Raw genomic sequence first — 25,177 nt, 5'->3', positions numbered from 1 at the left:
TGGCGCTTCTATGTCATAACTATGTTAATAGCTAACAGCCAAGAAGCAGCGAGAGACAGCTGGAGATAAGGCTTTACTGCAGGAAAGTTCAGAGAGGCATTACTTCTGCATCGTTTTACAGCTTAAATTACAGAGTGTGGATTTTAAACTGCAACTGTGACAGTCTGATGCAAAGTTATAAATAAAGCTATATAACTGAAAATAAAAATATAAGTCTCTTTTCTTTGTTAGTAATGTTCTATTTATTATCTGTTCTACATATAACAATCATTCTCTCATACATGTATGTTTGCTTCAGATTTGCTGTAAAGGATACCAGAGCTCTGGTAACAATGACAGTTGCAGTGGTTATGGAGATGAAAGTAGATACTTACCGCCCCTCTTGTCCCGCCTTCAGCAGCCGGTTTTCCTGAATTCATCCCGGTGTTGTTGTGACTTTGCTGACTTCTAATCCGGACATGCTGCATGTGTGTGTGTGTGTGTGTGTGTGTACAGTGTGTGTGTGTTTACCGTGTGTGTGTGTGTGTGTGTGTACAGTGTGTGTGTACAGTGTGTGTGTACTGTGTGTGTGTGTGTGTGTGTACAGTGTGTGTATGTGTATATACCGTGTGTGTGTGTGTACAGCGTGTAGTGTGTATACTGTGTGTAGAGTGTGTATGTGTATGCAGTGTATGTGTGTACAGTGTGTGTGTATATACAGTGTGTGTGTGTGTGTACAGTGTGTGTGTGTGTGTGTGTACAGTGTGTGTATGTGTGTGTGTATAGTGTGTGTATGTGTGTATAGTGTGTGTGTGTACAGTGTGTGTATGTGTATATACCGTGTGTGTGTGTAGTGTGTAGAGTGTGTATGTGTGTACAGTGTGTATACAGTGTGTGTGTATATACAGTGTGTGTGTGTGTGTGTGTGTGTACACAGTGTGTGTGTGTGTACAGTGTGTGTGTGTGTACTGTGTATGTGTGTACAGTGTGTGTGTGTTTACAGTGTGTGTGTGTGTGTGTACAGTGTGTGTGTGTATGTGTATATACCGTGTGTGTACAGCGTGTAGTGTGTATACTGTGTGTAGAGTGTATATGTGTATACAGTGTATGTGTGTACAGTGCGTGTGTATATACAGTGTGTGTGTGTGTGTGTATGTATGTACAGTGTGTGTGTGTGTGTGTACAGTGTGTTTACAGTGTGTGTGTGTACAGTGTGTGTTTGTGTATACTGTGTGTAGAGTGTGTATGTGTGTGTGTATATACAGTGTGTGTACAATGTTTGTATGTGCACTGTGTGTGTGTATATAGTGTGTGTGTGTATACAGTGTGTGTTTGTGTGTGTGTGTGTGCGCGTCAGTGCATCTATGTACAGATGGCCAATTGGCATAGCTTGACACAAGTGTCTTGCAGCGATCTACGGGTATCTTAGCCTATTCTTCATGGGCAAAAGCCTCCAGTTCAGTCACATTCTTAGGCTTGCGCGCTGCAACTGCTTTCTTTAAAACGGATCCGAGATGAAATCTAACTAAAGCAAGAAACTTGTCTATATGACTTATCTAAACTTTAGATGGTTTTCACAGTAAATCCAGCTGCAAATAGCTTCAACAGTAAATGATTATTTCTTCCTGTGATACAATGAGTGCAACTATATTTTGCTTGTCATCACATACACAGGCAAAGCTGCTCTGTATCTCCACCCCTCAGCCTGTGAACTCCCCTCTCCACCCCCTTGCTTCTGACATCACTGTAGCATAGCTAGTATAGGTGCCCCCAGTATAGATTGTTTAATTGGCCCCATTCAGTATAGCGAGTATGGTGGCCCCCAGTATAGATAGTATAGCAGGTCCCAGTATAGTTTCCGTAGTCAGTATAGTTTCCCCCGTATCCCCCCCCCCCCCCCCCCTCCAGAGGGCAGCCGATCGTCTTACCTTCGGCGGCCGCTTCCCCTGTAACTGTCTCCCTCTTCCTGCGCTGCTGATCAGAGTGCATGTCAGAGCGCTCCACTGCACCGCTATTACAGGACAGCGGATCGCCTATCAGCGCGCATACTGGCAGTCTTCCTGTATACTCCCTGATGGGTGACCCGCTGTCCTGTCATAGCGGTGCAGCGGGGCTCTCTGACATGCACTGTGATTAGCAGTGGAGGAGGAGGGAGACAATTGCTGGTGAAACATCTGCCCGCCTAGCTGCCAGAGCTCGCTACCCCCCCCCCCCCCCCCGCACTGACAGAGGCTTCCTGCCTCCACTCCAGCCCCACTGTGCACCTCCACCAATCAGCGCGCAGTGGGGCAGGCAAATGAAAATAAGATGTGCCTTCTCGTCAGGCTCAGCTCATTGCAGGATGGGACTGAGCGCCGAGGCGTTGGGGGCGGGGCTCCTATAGTTTATTAACCTATTAGTATAATAAAATAAGCATTTGGGGGGAAAATGCCCCAGAAACTATGTGTAAGGAGCACAAAAATGAAAACGGCAAAAGTTTGTCTCGGACTCACTGTAAGTCCCACCAGAGGTTCTCAATCGGATTTAAGTCTGGTGACTGCGATGGCCACTCCAAAATGTTCCAGCCTTTAATCTGCAACCATCCTCTAGTGGACTTGGAGGTATGCTTGGGATCATTGTCCTGTTGAAAGGTCCAACGTCTCCCAAGCCTCAGATTTGTGACGGACTGCATCACATTATCATCCAATATCTCCTGGTACTGAAGATAATTCATGGTGCCTTGCACACGCTGAAGCTTCCCTGTACCTGCAGAAGCAAAACAGCCCCAAAGCATGATTGACTCCCCCGCCATGCTTCACAGTAGGCAAGGTGTTCTTTTCTTCATAGGCCTTGTTCTTCCTCCTCCAAACATAGCGTTGATCCATGGGCCCAAACAGTTCTAATTTTGTTTCATCAGTCCACAGAACACTATCCCAAAACTTATGTGCTTTATCCACATGACTTTTGGTATACTGCAGTCAACTCTTCTTATTCTTTGGAGACAGCAAGGGGGTGCGTCTGGGAGTTCTAGCATGGAGGCCTTCATTACGCAGTGTGCGCCTTATTGTCTGAGCTGAAACTTCAGTACCCGCATCTGACAAATCCTTTTTCAGTTCCTCAGCAGTCACACGGGGACTTTTCTCCACTTTGCGCTTCAGGCAGCACACAGCAGGTGAAGTCAGCATCTTCTTTCTGCCACGACCAGGTAGCGTTTCAACAGTGCCCTTTGCCTTGAATTTGGGAATGATGCTTCCTATGGTGTCTCTTGGTATGTTTAACATCTTTGCAATCTTCTTATAGCCATTGCCCTTCCTGTGAAGAGAAATCACCTCTTGTCTTCCTGGACCATTCTCTTGACTTCACCATGTTTGTAAACACACCAGTAAATGTCTAGAAGGAGCGGAGTATCACAGTCATTTTAATTGGTGCTTATTATGCTTGATTGCTGCTCGTTAACATCCACAGGTGTTTTCAATACCTGATGGAAAACACTTGAATGAACCTCTGTTCTTAAGAGTGGTAGTCTTTAAGGGGTTGAATAATTGTGTCACTGAAGAAATCACACACAAAAAACATTTAATACTGTATTACAAAAACAATTGATGTCATTTTAGTTGCATTTGGTTCTTTAAAAAGTCCTTGTAAGATTCCGATTCTGAACACAATTACAAATGTGCACTAAATTCCCTAAAGCCCTTTACAGCATTGGGGGTTGAATAATTTTGAACACAACTGTATATTGTTCCCACAGTGTGAGCTGTTCCTCTGCATGGAATGGAAGATGCACTATAACTGCAGCAATCACATTTACTGTAAGGAATACATTGTTATCATTACTGAGGCCAGTGTAAGGTCAGTGTTAGTAGTCAGAGCTCTCTGTAACATTGCCAGTCTGTAGTCTGCTGATGGCCAATCGCATGCAGATAATCCTGAGTTGCTGCAAAATACAGTAAATGTTATGTAAATGTATGCAGAGTGAAAATGGAGCAATCGCATAACGATGATGTGGGATACGGTTGGTCCATTTTCAGTGATTTTCCTGCAGAAGTGAGCTGAAGATGGCCGCTCACCCAGGGGGAATAGAAAGAAGAGTAGTTACCATGGTGACGGGCGTCACACACAGGAACAGGTGTTACAGCTGCAGGATTTATTGTGAGGGGAACAAATCAGCTTTTATTTTATACCCCATGTAAGGAGATTAATCCCACTAAAGTGACCATGAAGTGACCCTGAAATACAAAGTCAGATACTCCCCTATTTACCCTTTCCCTGCCAGCCGATTTGTCCTAAGAGTGGGTTCACACTAGGTCTGGAAACGTATCCGTGGCTCAGAGTTTCAAACCTGATCAAAACCAGAGCCACGGATAGCAATGTTAGAAAATAGCAGCCGTCTTCACCCAAACAATAACCGGATCCGTCTGCGGTAAGGGGCAGTGAAGGGCAATAGGGAAGCGGCTCCCCCTATAGACAGACAGCGTATGACAGAGAAACGTATCGGTTTTCTGTGTCCCAGCCCTACCTGTGGGTGGGGAGAGGCCGCCATGCTGGAGTGGGTAGTAGCCAGGATGGGGGGTTTGCAGCGGATGGCACGGGGAGGTGAATTCCCCCCCCCCCCCTTCCCTGCTCCCCCTCCAGCTAGTTTCTGCGTAAAATACTTTAAAAATCAATGTTATAAAGGAAGCGGCGAGCGGGGAACTACTCACTTCCTTGCGCTCCACGGCTCGCCACGTCACTTCCTGTATGTTGTCCAATGAACTACAGAGGGCAGCTGCAAACCCCTCCCCCCCTCTTGGCTGCTAACCATCCAGCATGGCGCCCCTCCCCCACCCATGGCCAGGGCTGGGGATTAGTTTCCACAGACTGGTAACATCGGCTGAAAAAAAAGGTATTTTGAAGAAAATGGGGAGAGACATTTTTTTTTTACAAAAGCGGATCCAATCTGCAGGGGACAAGTGTGAACCCGGCCTAAACGCCACCATCTACTGACAAGCAGTTTTTACACATTTTGCACTTATTAGGTTTACTTAAGATTTTTGACAAGAAAACCTACATGAAATAGGACATATTATGTATTGTTTTTTCCGCACTGAATTGGGCTTAAACACTGAAACAAAATTTTGAACTTTTTCGGGAGATATAACATTTTTCAGTGAAATATGTTAAAAAAAAGTGCAATAAAAAACAAAATATTTTTCTGTTGTGTTTTGTTTTTTTCAAAGGAGAATTACATTTACTGACAAAAATGTTACTGTTTGTAAAAGCCCTGATCCTGCTGAATCCAATGATACCAGATACAGTATGTATTGCTATCCCACTTTTCCTGTCCTGGAATAGGTGCAGCCAGTACAGGTAGCCAGATATAGGTGCAGCCAGTATTGGTAGCCAGATATAGGTGCAGCCAGTCCAGCAGCCAGATATACTGCAGGTGCAGCCAGTGTAGGTAGCCTGGAAGGTTCCCCCAGTCCAGGTAGCCAGATATAGGTTTTGCCAGTATAGGTAGCCAGATATAGCTGCAGCCAGTATAGGTAGCCAGATTTAGCTGCAGCCAGTATAGGTAGGCCGGAATAGGTGCCGCCACTACAAGTAGCCAGATATAGCTGCAGCCAGTATAGGTAGCCAGATTTAGCTGCAGCCAGTCCAGGTAGCCAGATATAGCCGCAGCCAGTATAGGTAGCCAGATATAGGTGCCGCAAGTCCAGGTAGCCAGATATAGGTGCAGCCAGTATAGGTAGGCCGGAATAGGTGCCGCCAGTACAAGTAGCCAGATATAGCTGCAGCCAGTATAGGTGCCCCAATATAGGTAGTAGGTACCCACACTATAGGTAGCAGGTATAAATTCCCCAGTATAGGTAGCAGGTATAGGTGCCTCTGTGGGGAGGGGGTATGACATCATCCCTCCCTCCACATGGGCCCCCCTCATAAGCTCTCATGTGCCCAAGGTAAGCCAAAGACAAGTAATGAGGAGGCTGAGAGAGGACTCTACGATAGGACTTTACAGTTTAATACTCATGCTTCATATGTGTGGATTCATGACACCTTACTGAATGTAAATGTGCAATCCATTTATTGATAGGACTGATGTGCACAGAGAGACCAGCCATACAGATGTTCTGCCAGATTTCCTCATTTCTGAAAGGTAAAAACAAGGAACACCAAGAGCCCCAATAGTGTAATATGTACTGGTAAATGGTCACTAGATAGAGTAACTAGTAATACTCACAAACCAGGGTTACCATTAGGCAACCACTGTACAGGCAGGTGGGGAGATTTTCCTGTCCTCACTCAGGAATAAGAAGTCGCTCTCTGTAGATGAGAGAGGTGCCTGGCTCTTCTACTGACCACATATGCTATTGCTCCGTTGTTATTGCCTGATGAAGCGGCATCAAACCTGCGAAACGCGTTGCATATTTGGAGTTCATAAATAAAATATATTGACTGTCATTACTACAGTTGTTATGTGTCTACTTGGAGGAGGTAAGTCCACCACTACCTTCTCTGTTTACCAAGAATTTAGTTTTTAAGCTCATTTAGCTTCCTTTTATCCTTTTGGCGCCTCTGTTCTCCTGCATATCATTTCTGAAAGGGGCTGGAGTTTCCCCCTCTTGCAGGCGGGGCAATCAGTTCTCATGTCAGCCCCTCCCATCAGGATGACACTGCAGGGGGGGAGTGGCCTGACACCCTAAAGAAAGAAAGCACAGAGACAACAGGAGCCCACATAGTGCAGTGTGTCACAACAAGAGGTAATAGGTGGTGAAGGAGAGGTTGGTGCTCACAAAGGAAGGTTCCATGAGGGGCAACCAACCACTGGAAACAGGTGGAGATGTATAAACCCGACTCCACTCGGCTGCCCAGGAACAGCTGGATGCGGTCGCACTCTTAGGAAAAGCAGCAACGATGGTCATAAGAGCGGGAAAGCCTCATAGTACCACAGTGTAGCCCTCCCAAGGAGGGTGTCAGCATAAGGGGAGTACATAGCAGGGAAATGAGCAGCGCTACTTAAAAACAGACTAGTGCCTACCTGCAAAAGAGTGCAAGCCCCACTTGTGGGATATAATACACACCGAGCATACACATGACCTGTCTACCACTGGAGGATGTTAGTTTCCTGTAACAGCTTGCATGCAACCTATTAAGTACTCGTCCCTCCCACTGCGAAGAAGTCAATCCTCACATGGGAGAGGCCTAACACTAAGTAAATCCTAACCTATGTATATGCATAGCCTGGGTGCGCTACCAAGTAAAATTGAAAAATCGAAAATTGCGCAAAAGGTGGATCAGCGCAACACCAGGCCGCCTCTGAATGGCCTCCAATCAGAGATGCGCTGAGCCCCCCCAGGAACTACAAACGCACCTTGAACCCAAACAGAAGCTCTGCATATACACCAAAAGCATGGCTGTTAAGTGGGAGCAGCTGACCTTACTTTTGGTGTATATGCAGAGCTTCTGTTTGGGTTCAAGGTGCGTTTGTAGTTCCTGGGGGGGCTCAGCGCATCTCTGATGGAGGCCATTCGGAGGCGGCCTGGTGTTGCGCTGATCCACCTTTTGCGCAATTTTCGATAAGTGGAGTAAGAGGAGCCCAGGAGTGTAGGAAACTGAGGTAAAACCAACTAAAATAGAAATAAGAGGCGGCTTACCTCAATAACCACAAATTCACATAACAACGAATTGCAATATGCACTGGCAACGCGTTTCATGGTCCAAGCCCACTTCCTCAGACAAACCAATTAAAGTGCCAATGAGTAGTCTGAGCTGAATAAGGAGCGCCTCATGCCTCAGTTTTATACAGGGTGCCTCTTACCCCCCCCCCCCCCCCCCCGGCCCCACAGGATGATATCTGGTACAACAGACCTCGGGGATCCTTGTCTATCATCTGTTTGTGGAATTCCATCTACCGACACGCCAGCCGGACACTGTCCAAAACATCGTACTTTGCACTATGCAACCATTTGCCGCTTATTGGCCAAACACGGTATTTTCAGCTTTTCAGACATTCCCATCATTTTCTCTTTTCTGCTTATTGTACAGCCAATCCTCTGTCCAAGTGCTAGATATACTTCACCATTTTCCTGTATATCTGTGTATAGTTTCCTAATAACCCCAGTGATTTATTCGTTCCAGTGTTTTCCCTTATTACCTGCTTATTTCTGATCCCTGCTAGAGCTCTGTCCTCAGAAGAGACGCACTACCGCATTGTTTATCTTCTCTTCACCTCGTGTATCATGTGTGGTCGCGTCATCCAACCTTAAAGGGATGCGTAAAGAGACTCTGAAGTCTCATCGAATTCAGGTTTTTACTTAAAAAATCTCTTTAACATCATTGCCCCAAGTAAAACGCCGCATCCCCGTGGCTGAACACTAACTAAATCACCCCAAACTCCCCAGCAACAATCCACGGCTTTCTTGGTTGGGGATTTTGCTACCCAGGGAGGCAGAGCTTTCAGCTGCAGCTCTGCCTCCATGTGCGTCAATCCACGTGTATCTCCGCCTCTCCCCCGCCCCTCTCAGTGATAGAAGACTGAGAGGAGCGGGGAGAGGCAGCAATCCGCTCTGATGGATGCATGTAGAGGCAGAGCTGCAGCCAAAAGCTCTGCCTCTTCACGGAAGCGCTCCCCGCAATGTGCCCTGGGGAATTTGGGGGGATTTAGTTAGTGTGCAGCTGCGAGGATGGAGTTAGGGCATTGATATTAAAGAGATTTTTAAACTATAAACCTGAATTTTGAGAGACTTCAGTCTCTCTTTAAGCCATACAAAAATGCATTTTACTCACCTGGGGCTTCTACCAGCCCCCTGCAGCCATCCTCTGCCCTCGCAGTCATGATCTGATCCTCCTGTCCCCCTGCCAGCAGCTACTTTCACTTTCAGCGACAGGACCAACAGGTCTGGCCATGCGTCTGCTTCTTCGCGTCCCTGTCCGCAATAGCTGGGACAGGAGGATCCGAGCGAGACTGTGAGGGCACAGGATGGCTGCAGGGGCTGGTAGAAGCAGAACTAGCTGGCGGAGGGGGGCGGGAGCAGCAGTGAGTGACTGCGAGGGCACAGGATGGCTGCAGGGGGCTGGTAGAAGCAGAACTAGCTGGCAGTGGGGGACCAGAGGATTAGTGAGAGACTGCGAGGGCACAGGATGGCTGCAGGGGGCTGGTAGAAGCAGAACTAGCTGGAGGCGGGAGACTGGAGCAGCAGTGAGTGACTACGAGGGCACAGGATGGCTGCATGGGGCTGGTAGAAGCAGAACTAGCTGGCGGCGGGAGACTGGAGCAGCAGTGAGTGACTACGAGGGCACAGGATGGCTGCATGGGGCTGGTAGAAGCAGAACTAGCTGGCGGCGGGAGACTGGAGCAGCAGTGAGTGACTACGAGGGCACAGGATGGCTGCATGGGGCTGGTAGAAGCAGAACTAGCTGGCGGCGGGAGACTGGAGCAGCAGTGAGTGACTACGAGGGCACAGGATGGCTGCATGGGGCTGGTAGAAGCAGAACTAGCTGGTGGCGGGGGGCTGGAGCAGCAGTGAGTGACTGCGAGGGCACAGGATGGCTGCAGGGGGCTGGTAGAAGCAGAACTAGCTGGTGGCGGGGGACTGGAGCAGCAGTGAGTGACTACGAGGGCACAGGATGGCTGCATGGGGCTGGTAGAAGCAGAACTAGCTGGTGGAGGGGGACTGGAGCAGCAGGGAGTGACTACGAGGGCACAGGATGGCTGCATGGGGCTGGTAGAAGCAGAACTAGCTGGCAGTGGGGGACCAGAGGATTAGTGAGAGACTGCGAGGGCACAGGATGGCTGCATGGGGCTGGTAGAAGCAGAACTAGCTGGTGGCGGGGGGCTGGAGCAGCAGGGAGTGACTACGAGGGCACAGGATGGCTGCATGGGGCTGGTAGAAGCAGAACTAGCTGGTGGCGGGGGACTGGAGCAGCAGTGAGTGACTACGAGGGCATAGGATGGCTGCATGGGGCTGGTAGAAGCAGAACTAGCTGGCAGCGGGGGACTGGAGCAGCAGTGAGTGACTACGAGGGCACAGGATGGCTGCATGGGGCTGGTAGAAGCAGAACTAGCTGGTGGCGGGGGACTGGAGCAGCAGTGAGTGACTACGAGGGCACAGGAGGGCTGCAGGGGGCTGGTAGAAGCAGAACTAGCTGCCGGCAGGGGACTGGAGCAGCAGTGAGTGACTACGAGGGCACAGGATGGCTGCAGGGGGCTGGTAGAGGCAGAACTAGCTGGAGGCGGGGGACTGGAGCAGCAGTGAGTGACTACGAGGGCACAGGATGGCTGCAGGGGGCTGGTAGAAGCAGAACTAGCTGGTGGCGGGGGACTGGAGCAGCAGTGAGTGACTACGAGGGCACAGGATGGCTGCAGGGGGCTGGTAGAAGCAGAACTAGCTGGTGGCGGGGGACTGGAGCAGCAGTGAGTGACTACGAGGGCACAGGATGGCTGCAGGGGGCTGGTAGAAGCAGAACTAGCTGGCGGTGGGGGACCAGAGGATTAGTGAGAGACTGCGAGGGCACAGGAGGGCTGCATGGGGCTGGTAGAAGCCCCAGGTGAGTAGAACTCAGTTTTTTGTATTGCTTAAAGGGAACCTAAACTGAAAAGGATATGGATTTTTCCTTTTTAAAATAATACCAGTTGCCTGACTCTCCTGCTGATCCTGTGTCTCTAATACTTTCAGCCACAGCCCCTGAACAAGCATGCAGATCAGGTGCTCTGACTGAAGCCAGAATGGATTAGCTGCATGCTTGTTTCAGGCGTGTGATTCAGCCACTACTGCAGCCAAAGAGATCAGCAGGATGCCAAGCAACTGGTATTGTTTAAAAGGAAACATCTATATCCCTCTCAGTTAAGGTTCCCTTTAAGTGTCCCTTTAAACGTTCTCAGAGATGTTGCGCTCCACCCACAGTTACTAATTTTCCACCTCTACTCAGTACCGGTTCACCACACCGTAATAGTCACAGATAAATAAGTCAAGAGGTGTAGGCACTACTACGGTCTCCCGGGGTGACGTTTCACACGGCTCTTTCTCCTCACTCCCTCCGTAAGGTTTCCAGAAAGTGCAAGCAGCCCTCAGGTCGATTTGCATAGAGGGGAGAAAACACAAACAACACGCCACATAGGGTAATGTCAGGCCAAAAGTATTACAACCTTCACCTGCCCCACACTGGTGTAGCACACTCCGGATATAATGTATATAGATTGCGCTCACCAGATAGTGTGGCTGCTCAATCACAAACAGCATCAAACGCTTGCCATCTATAGCCAATCGGTCATGAAGCTTCTTATTCCTGCTGTAATTATCTCCAGTCCTCCACACACTTGTACTTTCAGATATGTCAAGAGAAAACACACTCAATAGTGCAGTATCTTAGCACTCTCTTTGGCACCTCCACCTCACCCTAGTGCAGCACCCTGTGCAATAAATGCAATGCGCTCACCAGATGGGGTGGCTGCTCAACGACAAACAGCAACAACGGCCCAATCTAAGCAGCCCCTGGCCCGCTGATCTTTTTCCTTTTGGCTGCAGTAGTCTCTGAAAATGCAGGTGTCTTCAACTCTATACTTGGAAACAAAGGCAGGCGCAGCACATAGTGTAGTATCCAGGCATAAATACACCTCCACCTTCTCCTTTATGTGAACCCAGCAAACGTGCACCCCACCAAGGTGTAAGTATCAGGTAAACTTATGCGCTCACCAGATCCTACTGCTGTCTATCCACAAACAGCAATACAGGCGTTTCATGCTCAGGCTTGACTCCTAGTCCACTATGTATGGCTCCTTTAAAAACTAAACAAACATTGCGCAGTACTACTTTAATTTTGATAAAAAATCCAAAGATTACACTCACATTTCCCAGAATGTTAAAAGCATATATAGATGAAAACTCCAGCGTCCTGGATCCAAACAGCATGCTCTCCTTAGTGTGCCGACCTCTAGCCCCGCCCAACGCGTTTCGTCCGGAGACTCATCAGGAGCTCCTGATGAGTCTCGGCATTATACTTGAGGTCGGCATTATACTTGTATAATTCCTCTATTTCTCCCTTTGTTACTATCCCTATGTGCACTGTGCGGCTGTCATGAAAGTTGTGTTACACAATGACAATAAAGTGCTTGAATCTCTTGACTCTTTACATGCAGATATAGAATTTGCCATCACTGCTTCCTGAGATGAGATATTGGCGAGACATGCGCGGTCTTCTCCTATTCCATGCAAACGTAACTACTTCTCAGCCAGGAGATAGAGTGGAGATGCTATCAGACAATAGTGTAATCAGGGTAGAGAACACAGGGGCATAGTTAGCTGTGTAGAGTGTCATAGGAGTTGCTGCTCTTACCTAGAGATGTCGCGAACCTCCGATTTTCAGTTCGCGAACCGGGTTCGCGAACTTCCGCGGAAGGTTCGGTTCGCGGAAAAATTCGCGAACCGCAATAGACTTCAATGGGGAGGCGAACTTTGAAAAATAGAAAAAATTATGCTGGCCACAAAAGTGATGGAAAAGATGTTTCAAGGGGTCTAACACCTGGAGGGGGGCATGGCGGAGTGGGATACATGCCAAAAGTCCCGGTGAAAAATCTGGATGTGACGTAAAGCAGCGTTTTAAGGGCAGAAATCACATTGAATGCTAAATTGCAGGCCTAACGTGCTTTCAAACATCTTGCATGTGTATACATCAAACAGGGAGTGTAATTAGAGTACTGCTTCACACTGACACACCAAACTCACTGTGTAATGCACCGCAAACAGCTGTTTGTGTAGTGACGGCCATGCTGGACTACTGCGCAACATGGCGTGATTGCTCTTCCTCACTCAGTGATGTCAGGTAATGTGTGACTTCCTTCTCAACTTTCCATGGCATTGTTAAAAAGCTTACGTTTTGTTTTTAATTTACATTTTCTACTTGCTGTGTACTTGTTCAGTACCGCTACAATGAGAATCCTGTGGAGGCGGGCAAGTCTGCCATTGTGACCCCAGGTAATGGCCGGGGAATGAGGGGTTTGAATCCGGTGTGGAGCCTGAGCAACGGCTACCACTACACAACTAAGGAGGGCAGCGGGCAGGCATGCACGCCCGCCCGCCCCGAGGTAGTGACCAAAAATAACAATACAGGAGGAGGACTTTCGAGGCCCTGCTGTGTATTTGAAATGAATGTACTTTAAATCCTTTAACGAGAACCAGTTATGGCGGGCAAAGATGACACCACATTCCTTTCACGAGAATCATATGGAGGCGGGCAAGTCTGTCATTTGTGACCCCAGGTAATGGCCGGGGAATGAGGGATGGAATCCGGTGTGGAGCCTGAGAAACGGCTACCACTACACATCCAAGGAGGGTTCACACTCAACACAACAGGTAGTTAGATGCAGTGAGCTGGGTTCACTCAACACAACGCTAGGTATATGCAGTGATGAGGTGGGTTAAGTAAACACAACAGGTACTGGGTAGTTAGATGCAGTGAGCTGGGTTCACTCAACAGTAAAGGTACTTAAGATGCAGTGAGGTGGGTTCTCACTCAACACAACAGGTAGTTAGATGCAGTGAGGTGGCCAGGTGGGCTCACACTCAACACAACAGGTAGTTAGATGCAGTGAGCTGGGTTCACTCAACACAAGGCTAGGTATATGCAGTGATGAGGTGGGTTAAGTAAACACAACAGGTACTGGGTAGTTAGATGCAGTGAGCTGGGTTCACTCAACAGTAAAGGTACTTAAGATGCAGTGAGGTGGGTTCTCACTCAACACAACAGGTAGTTAGATGCAGTGAGGTGGCCAGGTGGGTTCACACTCAACACAACAGGTAGTTAGATGCAGTGAGGTGGCCAGGTGGGCTCACACTCAACACAACAGGTAGTTAGATGTAGTGAGCTGGGTTCACTCAACACAACGCTAGGTATATGCAGTGATGATGTGGGTTAAGTAAACACAACAGGTACTGGGTAGTTAGATGCAGTGAGCTGGGTTCACTGAACAGTATACAGTAAAGGTACTTAGTTAAGATGCAGTGAGGTGGGTTCTCACTCAACACAACAGGTAGTTAGACTTAGATGCAGTGAGCTGGGTTCACTCAACACAACGCTAGGTATATGCAGTGATGAGGTGGGTTAAGTAAACACAACAGGTACTGGGTAGTTAGATGCAGTGAGCTGGGTTCACTCAACACAAAGCTAGGTATATGCAGTGATGAGGTGGGTTAAGTAAACACAACAGGTACTGGGGTATATGCAGTACTGGGTAGTACAATGTGCAGCTCCCTGTCACACACACAGGCAGTCAGTCACTGAATGTGCTGGGCTGCTGGCAGTGGCACACACACTATCAATTAGCAAGGCTGTGCATGCAACAAAAGTGTCAGGAAAAAAAAATGTACAGGTTGAGCTCTGAAAAGAGCTGTTGCTGGGTGCTTTAAAAGCAATATTAATCAGTCAGGAACAAGCAAAGCAGCCTAGAACCTAACTAATCTGTCCCTAAGAGAAAAAGTCTGCAGCAGCTGTCCCTTTCCTCTGTCTAGCAGGCACACGAGTGACTGTAATGGCCGCCGGAGGCTGCCTTATATAAGGGGGGGTGGGGCTCCAGGGCTTACTGTAGCCTGAATGGCTACAATGTGCCTGCTGACTGTGATGCAGAGGGTCAAAGTTGACCCTCATAGTGCATTATGGGGCGAATCGAACTTCCGGAAAAGTTCGCCTGGCGCAGGCGAACGCGAACCCCCAATGTTCGCCTGGAACCGTTCGCCGGCGAACCGTTCGGTACACCTCTACTCTTACCCCTAAGTATTTAATAAAGCAAGGCCTATACTGCACACCAAAAGCAGAGGAAATATGCAAGCCTGGCCTGCAGGAAAGTTACAAAATAATACTTGTGACTTGGCCAGGATTAAGTCCCAACACTAGAGCATGAGTGTAACAGATGAGGAAGGGTAACCTGCGGGTAAGTTACTATCAAAGCTAGATCCTCAGCAAACAGGGATCATTTATATTCAGCACTACCAATAGAGTAACCCTTGCTGTCCAGCGAATAGCAACTGCCAGGGGCTGCATTGCTAAGGCAGAAATAGCTGGGGATAGGGGACATCCCTGCCTGGTGCCTCTGGCAATGGAGGGCGGCATTGGGCAAGAGGTAGGAGGCTTCATAGTGGCAGAAGGAGAGGAATAGAGCACCCCAATAGCATTCAAGAAGTCACAATGTACCCGGAATCTCTGACCTGCAGAGTCCATATAAGGCCAATTCAGGCTGACAGAAGCCTTCTCAGTGTCCAGGGCTAATACTGCCAGTTGGCCAGAATGCTTTATAGCATGGTGAATAATGTCTATCATTTTATGGCTATTGTGGGGCCTGCCTGAAGGGCACAAAGCCCACCTGATGTTTATGTATAAGCGGGTTTATACATTTATGGACACTGGCTACCATTATTGAGGTGAGAAGCTTGTAGTGGAGATAAGGAGAGAGATTGGGGGATAGTTAGTCGGGGAGAGGGGTCCTCGCTGTCCTTAGATATCACCGTGACATGACCGGCTGGAAATTCAGGGAGTACAGGATGACCTCCAGGTATAGTTATAGCGTTTGGGGGGAGGAAATTGTGTATAATATTTGGGCGTCAGGATAACAGGACCAGGTGCTCTCCCAGCTTCTCATTATTAATAGCTACAGCCATTTCCTTATCTGACACTTCAGCGTTTAGCTGTTCTCTAGACTCATCCGAGAGGTGGGGGAAATATCAATAAGAAACGAGGCAGCTTCAGCTCTAGATGCTATTCTATCAGGACTGGAAAGTGTCTGATCATATTGCTGGAAGGTATTGTAGAGCAATTGGGGGTCAGTTGCTTCAGTCCCGATCGCTGGCCTCATTTTGTGTATCCTGTTTACATGTCACTGACTGTCCTCAGAGGAGCTCACACTCTAATCCCTACCATAGTCATAGTCTAATGCCCTACTGTATTATTATTATGTATTCATAAAGCACTGACATCTTCTGCCGCACTTTACAGAGTACATAGTCATGTCACTGACTGTCCTCAGAGGAGCTCACACTCTAATCCCTACCATAGTCATAGTCTAATGCCCTACCGTATTATTATTATGTATTCATAAAGCACTGACATCTTCTGCAGCACATCACAGAGTACATAGTCATGTCACTGACTGTCCTCAGAGGAGCTCACAATCTAATTCTACCATAGTTATAGTCTAATGTCCTACCATATTATTATTATGTATTTATATAGCACTGACATCTTCTGCAGCACATTACAGAGTACATAGACATGTCACTCGCTGTCCTCAGAGGAGCTCACAATCTAATTCTACCATAGTTATAGTCTAATGTCCTACCATATTATTATTATGTATTTATAAAGCACTGACATCTTCTGCAGCACATTACAGAGTACATAGTTATGTCACTGACTGTCCTCAGAGGCGCTCACACTCTAATCCCTACCATAGTCTAATGTCCTACCATATTATTATTATGTATCTATATAGCACTGAAATCCTCTGCAGCACTTTACTGAGTACACAGTCATGTCACTGGCTCGCCTCAGAGGTGCTTCAATTACATTTATGATGTTTTAATTATGAGTAGCTAACATCACAGCTCACAATAGTCCTGAATGTGATAAGTGACAGATGAGGGGGAAATAGACAGGCTTAACTCTCTAAACACACACAGGGTGCATTTCTCTGTTTCCTTCTGTCCTGTGCAAGGGTTTAGGCCCACTTTAAATACTCACTGGCTGCTCTGCCTTCCTATGATTAATAATAGAGGCTGCAGTTAGCTGACTGACCACAAGATGGCAAACCCACTTCCAGCAGCTGGAACGCAGACACCGGAAATAGTACCACAGAGAGGAAGTAATGACAGAGCGGAAGTAAATCAGGGATTTCCTCGTGCTGCAGACTGAGAGGTGAGAGGGGAACTTATATTTGTAAAATAACTCAGTTATAAATAATATTATCTGAGTGAAAAGTGGGGAAATATTTTTATTTGCAGCCAACACAGGGTGAGGGGAGGAGCACATAGTGGGGGAGGGGAGGACAGGTATTGGGGTGAGGGGGAGGAGCACATAGTGGGGGAGGGGAGGACAGGTATTGAGGTGAGGGGAGGAGCACATAGTGGAGGAGGGGAGGACAGGTATTGGGGTGTGGGGAGGGGCACATAGTGGGGGAAGGGAGGACAGGTATTGGGGGGAGCACATAGTGGGGGAGGGGAGGACAGGTATTGGGGTGAGGGAAGGAGCACATAGTGGGGAAGGGGAGGACAGGTAGTGGGGGAGGGGAGGACAGGTATTGGGGTGAAGGGGGGAGGGCAGGTATTGGGGTGAGAAAAGGAGCACATGCTGGGGGAGGGGAGGAAAGGTATTGGGGTGGGGGAGGAGCACATAGTGAGGAAGGGGAGGAGCACATAGTGGGGGAGGGGAGGACAGGTATTGGGGCGAGGGGAGGAGCACATAGTGGGGGAGGGGAGGACAGGTATTGGGAGGAGCACATAGGGGGGGAGGGGAGGACAGGTATTAGGGAGGTGAACATAGTGGGTGAGGGAGGTTGGGGAAGGTATTGGGGTGAAGGGAGCACATATTGGGGGAGGGGAGGACTGGTCAGCGGTGGGCTCCCCAGTCCCTAAGGACTCTAATTCGTGATTGAAATAAGGCTTAATTGCCTCAGCTGTGCGGCTGGGAGACAAGGGGTTACTTACCCATAAGTCCGATGTCTTCTATGCGTTCCAAACGTCTTGCACGCGTCCTGGAAGACTCACTACTGCGCACTTCCTCCTTCCAACTTGAAATAGGAAGTGCGCAGTAGTGAGTCTTGCAAAGCGTCCAATAACACGCATGCAAGATGTTTGGAATGCATAGAAGAAATCGGACTTATGGGTAAGTAACCCCTTCTCTCCCAGCCGCACAGCTGAGGCAATTAAGTCTCATTTCAATCATTAATTTGAGTCCTTTGGGACTGGTGAGCACAACCCTAGGACTGGTATTGTGGTGGGGGAAGTGTTTAGCGTAGAAGGACATTCTGTGCACTTCCTGTCTGTCACATGAAGCGGATAGACACCCCCTGCAGACGTGACTGGAGAGGTGAGGAGGGTTCTGGGAGTGTCACATGACTGGAGAGGTGAGGAGGATTCTGGGAGTGTCACATGACCTTACCTTCAGTCTCTCCATACAGAAGTGGATGATTGGTGTCAGGACACCTTCTGGGGAAAAGGCACAGGAAACAAAAAACACGGGAGCCCAATAGTGTAATATGTTAAGTCAAAATTGTCAATATAGAAGATAAGAATCTACTCACAAGAGTGGGTTGCAGAGGGGCAACCGACCACAGGAAGCAGGTGGAGACAATTAACCCGACTCCACTCGGGGAGGTCACTAAGGACCTGGATGCGGTCGCTCTCCTTGGAAAAAAGAAGAGAGGCAGATGTCCACCGTGGTGTAAACCACATATGTTCTGCCTCCACCCCTCACACGGGTATCGTATGGGGGTTAGGGATGCACTAAATGGTTTAAAGAGGCGCCCTGGTGGTATATAAAAGCGTTTAAAAGCAGTTTAAAACCAAGAAAAGGTTTGAGGTTGCTTACCTCAAGGACGACAAATCTTTGTAGGGACAAAAGATTTTATTGGTAGCACAGGCAACGCGTTTCACGGGTCTGAGCCCGCTTCCTCAGGCCAATAGCAGTGCCAGGCCAATTGAAATAGCAAGCTAAGGGAGAAGTCTGGTGACCATCGCGGTGCCCCCACCTCACCCCCTGATATCTGAGAGACACGAGAAGCCCACAACATCCTCACTGATCTGCTGTTGGGGTGAGTTGAGCATTAGCAGGAATTATGGGACAGTATCCAGTGACAGCCAGTGATTTGTATGGTGGTGACTGTATCATTCTGTGTGTCAGGTTCCTATAAGGAGGCTCATTGTCTCATCTATTTCTCCATGGAGGAGGGGCAGTATATAGAAGGACACCAGGACCTCTACAAGGACGCCATGATGGAGAGTCAGCCGCCTCTCACATCACCGGGTAAGAGGAGACTTTCATTTCTTGCACAGGAGAGAGCAGTACTTGGGGTCCACCTAGATCCCCCATCATCTGATAAACACATAGAGACAATGTATTCAGTCAGTGTATGTGTTTCCTACAGATGTATCCAGTAACAGAAACCCACCAGAGAGATGTACAGGTCCTCTTTATTCCCAGGATTGTCCACCTAGATCCCCCATCATCTGATAATCACATAGAGATAATGTATTCAGTCAGTGTGTGTGTTTCCTACAGATGTATCCAGTACCAGAAACCCACCAGAGAAATGTACAGGTCCTCTTTATTCCCAGGATTGCCCACCTAGATCCCCCATCATCTGATAATCACATAGAGACAATGTATTCAGTCAGTGTGTGTGTTTCCTACAGATGTATCCAGTACCAGAAACCCACCAGAGAGATGTACAGGTCCTCTTTATTACCAGGATTGTCCACCTAGATCCCCCATCATCTGATAAACACATAGAGACAATGTATTCAGTCAGTGTGTGTGTTTCCTACAGATGTATCCAGTAACAGAAACCCACCAGAGAGATGTACAGGTCCTCTTTATTCCCAGGATTCTCCAACTAGATCCCCCATCATCTGATAAACACATAGAGACAATGTATTCAGTCAGTGTGTGTGTTTCCTACAGATGTATCCAGTAACAGAAACCCACCAGAGAGATGTACAGGTCCTCTTTATTCCCAGGATTGTCCACCTAGATCCCCCATCATCTGATAATCACATAGAGACAATGTATTCAGTCAGTGTGTGTGTTTCCTACAGATGGATCCAGTAACAGAAATCCACCAGAGAGATGTACAGGTCCTCTTTATTCCCAGGATTCTCCACAGGATGATCTCGCCCCCCTTGACCATTATCAGGTAGGTGGGACTGGGGGTCTTCAGAGACTCTGAACTGTATTATATTCTCCTTCTGCATGTGCTGTTATCTGTGGTCACAATTTAAATTATATCTCATTTTCTGCACTTAGGGTGGAGAACTGATACATGTAGGTGTTGTGGTTAAAAAGGAAGAAGAGACGTATGTGAGGAGTGATCAGCAGTCTATGGAGGAGGGAGACACGATGAGGACAAGTAAAGAGGAAGAAGAGACGTATGTGAAGAGTGATCAGCAGTCTATGGAGGAGGGAGACATGATGAGGACATGTAAAGAGGAAGAAGAAGAGACGTATGTGAGGAGTGATCAGCAGTCTATGGAGGAGGGTGACATGATGAGGACAAGTAAAGAGAAAGAAGAAGAGACATATGTGAGGAGTGATCAGCAGTCTATGGAGGAGGGAGACATGATTAGGACAAGTAAAGAGGAAGAAGAAGAGACATATGTGAGGAGTGATCAGCAGTCTATGGAGGAGGGAGGCATGATGAGGACAAGTAAAGAGGAGGAAGAAGAGACATATATGAAGAGTGATCAGCAGTCTATGGAGGAGGGTGACATGATGAGGACAAGTAAAGAGGAAGAAGAAGAGACGTATGTGAGGGTAGATCAGCAGTCTATGGAGGAGGGAGACATGATGAGGACCTACAAAGAAGAAGCAGAAGAGACGTATGTGAGGAGTGATCAGCAGTCTATGGAGGGGGGTGACATGATGAGGACCTATAAAGAGGAAGAAGAGACGCATGTGAGGAGTGATCAGCAGTCTATGGAGGAGGGAGACATGATGAGGACATGTAAAGAGGAGGAAGAAGAGACATATGTGAGGAGTGATCAGCAGTCTATGGAGGAGGGAGACATGATGAGGACAAGTAAAGAGGAAGAAGAAGAGACGTATGTGAGGAGTGATCAGCAGTCTATGGAGGAGGGTGACATGATGAGGACAAGTAAAGAGAAAGAAGAAGAGACATATGTGAGGAGTGATCAGCAGTCTATGGAGGAGGGAGACATGATTAGGACAAGTAAAGAGGAAGAAGAAGAGACATATGTGAGGAGTGATCAGCAGTCTATGGAGGAGGGAGGCATGATGAGGACAAGTAAAGAGGAGGAAGAAGAGACGTATGTGAGGAGTGATCAGCAGTCTATGGAGGAGGGAGGCATGATGAGGACAAGTAAAGAGGAAGAAGAAGAGACATATGTGAGGAGTGATCAGCAGTCTATGCAGGAGGGAGACATGATGAGGACAAGTAAAGAGGAAGAAGAAGAGACGTATGTGAGGAGTGATCAGCAGTCTATGGAGGAGGGAGGCATGATGAGGACAAGTAAAGAGGAAGACGAAGAGACATATGTGAGGTGTGATCAGCAGTCTATGGAGGAGGGAGGCATGATGAGGACAAGTAAAGAGGAAGAAGAAGAGACATATGTGAGGAGTGATCAGCAGTCTATGAAGGAAGGAGACATGATGAGGACAAGTAAAGAGGAAGGAGAAGAGACATATGTGAGGAGTGATCAGCAGTCTATGGAGGAGGGAGGCATGATGAGGACAAGTAAAGAGGAAGAAGAAGAGACATATGTGAGGAGTGATCAGCAGTCTATGGAGGAGGGAGGCATGATGAGGACATGTAAAGAGGAAGAAGAAGAGACATATGTGAGGAGTGATCAGCAGACTATGAAGGAGGGAGACATGAGGAGGACATATAAAGAGGAAGAAGAAGAGACATATGTGAGGAGTGATCAGCAGACTATGGAGGAGGGTGACATGATGAGGACAAATAAAGAGGAAGAAGAAGAGACATATGTGAGGAGTGATCAGCAGTCTATGGAGGAGGGAGGCATGATGAGGACAAGTAAAGAGGAAGAAGAAGAGACGTATGTGAGGAGTGATCAGCAGTCTATGGAGGAGAGGGACATGATGAGGACAAGTAAAGAGGAAGAAGAAGAGACATATGTGAGGAGTGATCAGCAGACTATGGAGGAGGGAGGCATGATGAGGACAAGTAAAGAGGAAGAAGAAGAGACGTATGTGAGGAGTGATCAGCAGTCTATGGAGGAGGGAGGCGTGATGAGGACAAGTAAAGAGGAGGACAATGTTACAGAGGGCAGAACAGGTGAGTAATCAGCAGTAATATAGGATAATGTGGATGGTTATTGCTGGTGTGGCTGTATTGCTGCTCACAGACTGGCCTGATTCGGGGTTATGCTCTGTAGAAGGGTTAGATTTTTGTCATCTTAGCCACTCCCCACCACAGGCCATTTTACTCTTAACGCGAAGAGACATTTTTACCTTTCAGTGCTCCTCCCATTTATTTTGCCATAGCATTATCACTACTTATCACTACTATGTACATTACTGTGCACAGATAGGAGGGGGGGGGGGGGGGGTGTTAGTGTTACCGGTCTGTAATAAGCTGATAATGGTCACTGTACATTAGGGCTGCACGATTTTAGGAAAAAATAGAAATTGCGATTTTTTTTTTTTTTCCTCAAATTGCGATTTCGATTTTTTTCACGATTTTCTTTAAATCGAGCTTTAGCACTAAATTCACAGTGCCCCCAGTATAGTTTAGCCAGGTAAGCGCCTCTAGTATAGTTGCCCCAGTATAAGATCCTGCTATAAATAAAGAGCATTTTGATGACAATTGAGGCAGACTGTGTACGAGAGAACTTGTTAATCTGGCCACAGAGCTTCCAGCAGGGTAATAGTTAAAGTGCAGAGTATCATAAATAACAGTGAGAGGAGGCTGAGGAATGTGAGAAGGGCAATGAGGGGTAGGAGTGGGTGATCTATTACCTGCAGACCGTCACCCGCAGCATCCAGACAGATCACCAGCGCTGCGGTATTAAAGAGACTCTGTAACAACAAAAACCTCCCCTGGGGGGTACTCACCTCGGGTGGGGGAAGCCTCCGGATCCTAATGAGGCTTCCCACGCCGTCCTCTGTCCCACGGGGGTCTCGCCGCAGCCCTCCGAACAGCCGGCGACTGTGCCGACTGTCAGTTCAATATTTACCTTTGCTGGCTCCAGCGGGGGTGCTGTGGCGACTTTCGGCACGGAAATAGACGGAAATACCCGATCTCCGTCGGGTCCGCTCTATTGCGCAGGCGCCGGAAACTTGCGCCTGCGCAGTAGAGCAGACCCGACGGAGATCGGGTATTTCCGCCTACTTCGTCGCCGACAGCCGTCAGAGCGCCTGCGCAGGAGCCAGGAAGGTAAATATTACGTCACCGCTGCACGGAGGGCTACAGCGAGACCCCTGACGGATGGAGGACGGCGTGGGAAGCCTCATTAGGATCCGGAGGCTTCCCCCACCCGAGGTGAGTACCCCCCAGGGGCCGTTTTGTCGTTACAGTTCCTCTTTAAGGAAGTGTAAGGAGAGGGACAGAAAACCATCACTGCTTCTATAAGCAAGTGTGCAGAGAGGGAGACATCTGTGTACGGAGCACAGAAGCGGGGCTCAGGGGTGCCAGGACAGGAAAGAGTTCGGAGCCCCTCCTTCTAATAGTCTAACCTTACAGCGCTGCCTTTCCTCCTGGCCAGCTCTCGTCACTTTCAGCAGCAGCTGCTGTTAATACGCTGGCTCTGCCTCTTTCCCTCCCGGCAGTTCCTGGGGCCAGCTGATGAAAATCTAATCCTGCATCACTGCGCTCCCCATGTTGTTGGAAGGGGGAGGCGTGGCAGAAGCTAGGACTAGCAGTGAATATTTATGAGTGTTAATAAGCCGGGCAGCAGGGGGAGGGCGAGTCCATTCCAGAGCAGCCCACAGCACCACCAATCACTTTGTACCACCCTCTGTAAAGCTCCGCCTACCTCCTCCATCATACCATCTCTATCTAGCTATTGGTGGCGCTGTGTGCTGCTCTGGACTGGACTCGCCCTCCCCCTGCTGCCCGGCTCATTAACAATCATAAATATTCACTGCTAGTCGCAGCTTCTGCCAATCAGTGGCTCCCAAAACCGAAGCTACTGACGATCCTGAAATCGGCTGCACGTGAAACGCGGTTTCAGTTTAAAACCGCAAAACCGTGCAGCCCTACTGTACATTACTGTACACAGATCAGTCACAGCAGGGGGGAGTTAGTGTTACCGGCCTGTAATAAGCTGATAATGGTCACTGTACATTACTGCACACAGATTGGTCACAGGAGGGGGGAGTTAGTGTTACTGGCCTGTAATACGCTGATAATGGTCACTGTACATTACTGTACACAGATTGGTCACAGTAGGGGGTGACATAGTGTTACCGGCCTGTAATAAGCTGATAATGGTCACTGTACGTTACTGTACACAGATCAGTCACAGCAGGGGGGAGTTAGTGTTACCGGCCTGTAATAAGCTGATAATGGTCACTGTACATTACTGCACACAGATTGGTCACAGGAGGGGGGAGTTAGTGTTACTGGCCTGTAATACGCTGATAATGGTCACTGTACATTACTGTACACAGATTGGTCACAGTAGGGGGTGACATAGTGTTACCGGCCTGTAATAAGCTGATAATGGTCACTGTACATTACTGTACACAGATCAGTCACAGCAGGGGGGAGTTAGTGTTACTGGCCTGTAATAAGCTGATAATGGTCACTGTACATTACTGCACACAGATTGGTCACAGGAGGGGGGAGTTAGTGTTACTGGCCTGTAATACGCTGATAATGGTCACTGTACATTACTGTACACAGATTGGTCACAGTAGGGGGGAGTTAGTGTTACCGGCCTGTAATAAGCTGATAATGGTCACTGTACATTACTATACACAGATCAGTCACAGCAGGGGGGAGTTAGTGTTACTGGCCTGTAATAAGCTGATAATGGTCACTGTACATTACTGTACACAGATTGGTCTCAGTAGGGGGGAGTTAGTGTTACTGGCCTGTAATACGCTGATAATGGTCACTGTACATTACTGTACACAGATTGGTCACAGTAGGGGGTGACATAGTGTTACTGGCCTGTAATAAGCTGATAATGGTCACTGTAGATTACTGTACACAGATTGGTCACAGTAGGGGGGAGTTAGTGTTACTGGCCTGTAATAAGCTGATAATGGTCACTGTACATTACTGTACACAGATTGGTCACAGTAGGGGGAGTTAGTGGCACCAGCCTGTAATAAGCTGATAATGGTCACTGTACATTACTGTACACAGATTGGTCTCAGTAGGGGGAGTTAGTGTTACTGGCCTGTAATACGCTGATAATGGTCACTGTACATTACTGTACACAGATTGGTCACAGTAGGAGTGACTTAGTGTTACCAGCCTGTAATAAGCTGATAATGGTCACTGTACATTACTGTACACAGACTGGTCACAGTAGGGGGGAGTTAGTGTTACTGG

The 25,177-nt window shown here is 48.1% G+C and overlaps 1 protein-coding gene across 1 annotated transcript in view; it reads left to right on the top strand.

Annotated features, from left to right (window-relative positions):
- The window catches only part of LOC137545330 (uncharacterized), a 197,645-nt gene that overhangs the window by 10,748 nt on the left and 161,720 nt on the right, over window positions 1-25,177 (top strand). The window contains exons 2-4 of the mRNA XM_068266440.1: window positions 18,820-18,942; window positions 19,734-19,831; window positions 19,942-20,044. Coding sequence (XP_068122541.1) covers window positions 18,820-18,942; window positions 19,734-19,831; window positions 19,942-20,044 — 324 coding nt within the window. The remainder of the gene's footprint in view (window positions 1-18,819; window positions 18,943-19,733; window positions 19,832-19,941; window positions 20,045-25,177) is intronic.

Source organism: Hyperolius riggenbachi, chromosome 2, assembly GCF_040937935.1.
Source record: "Hyperolius riggenbachi isolate aHypRig1 chromosome 2, aHypRig1.pri, whole genome shotgun sequence".
Classification (NCBI taxonomy): Eukaryota; Metazoa; Chordata; class Amphibia; order Anura; family Hyperoliidae; genus Hyperolius; species Hyperolius riggenbachi.
The sequence above is the reverse complement of the archived record's forward strand: the minus strand, read 5'-3'. Positions and strand labels throughout refer to the sequence as shown.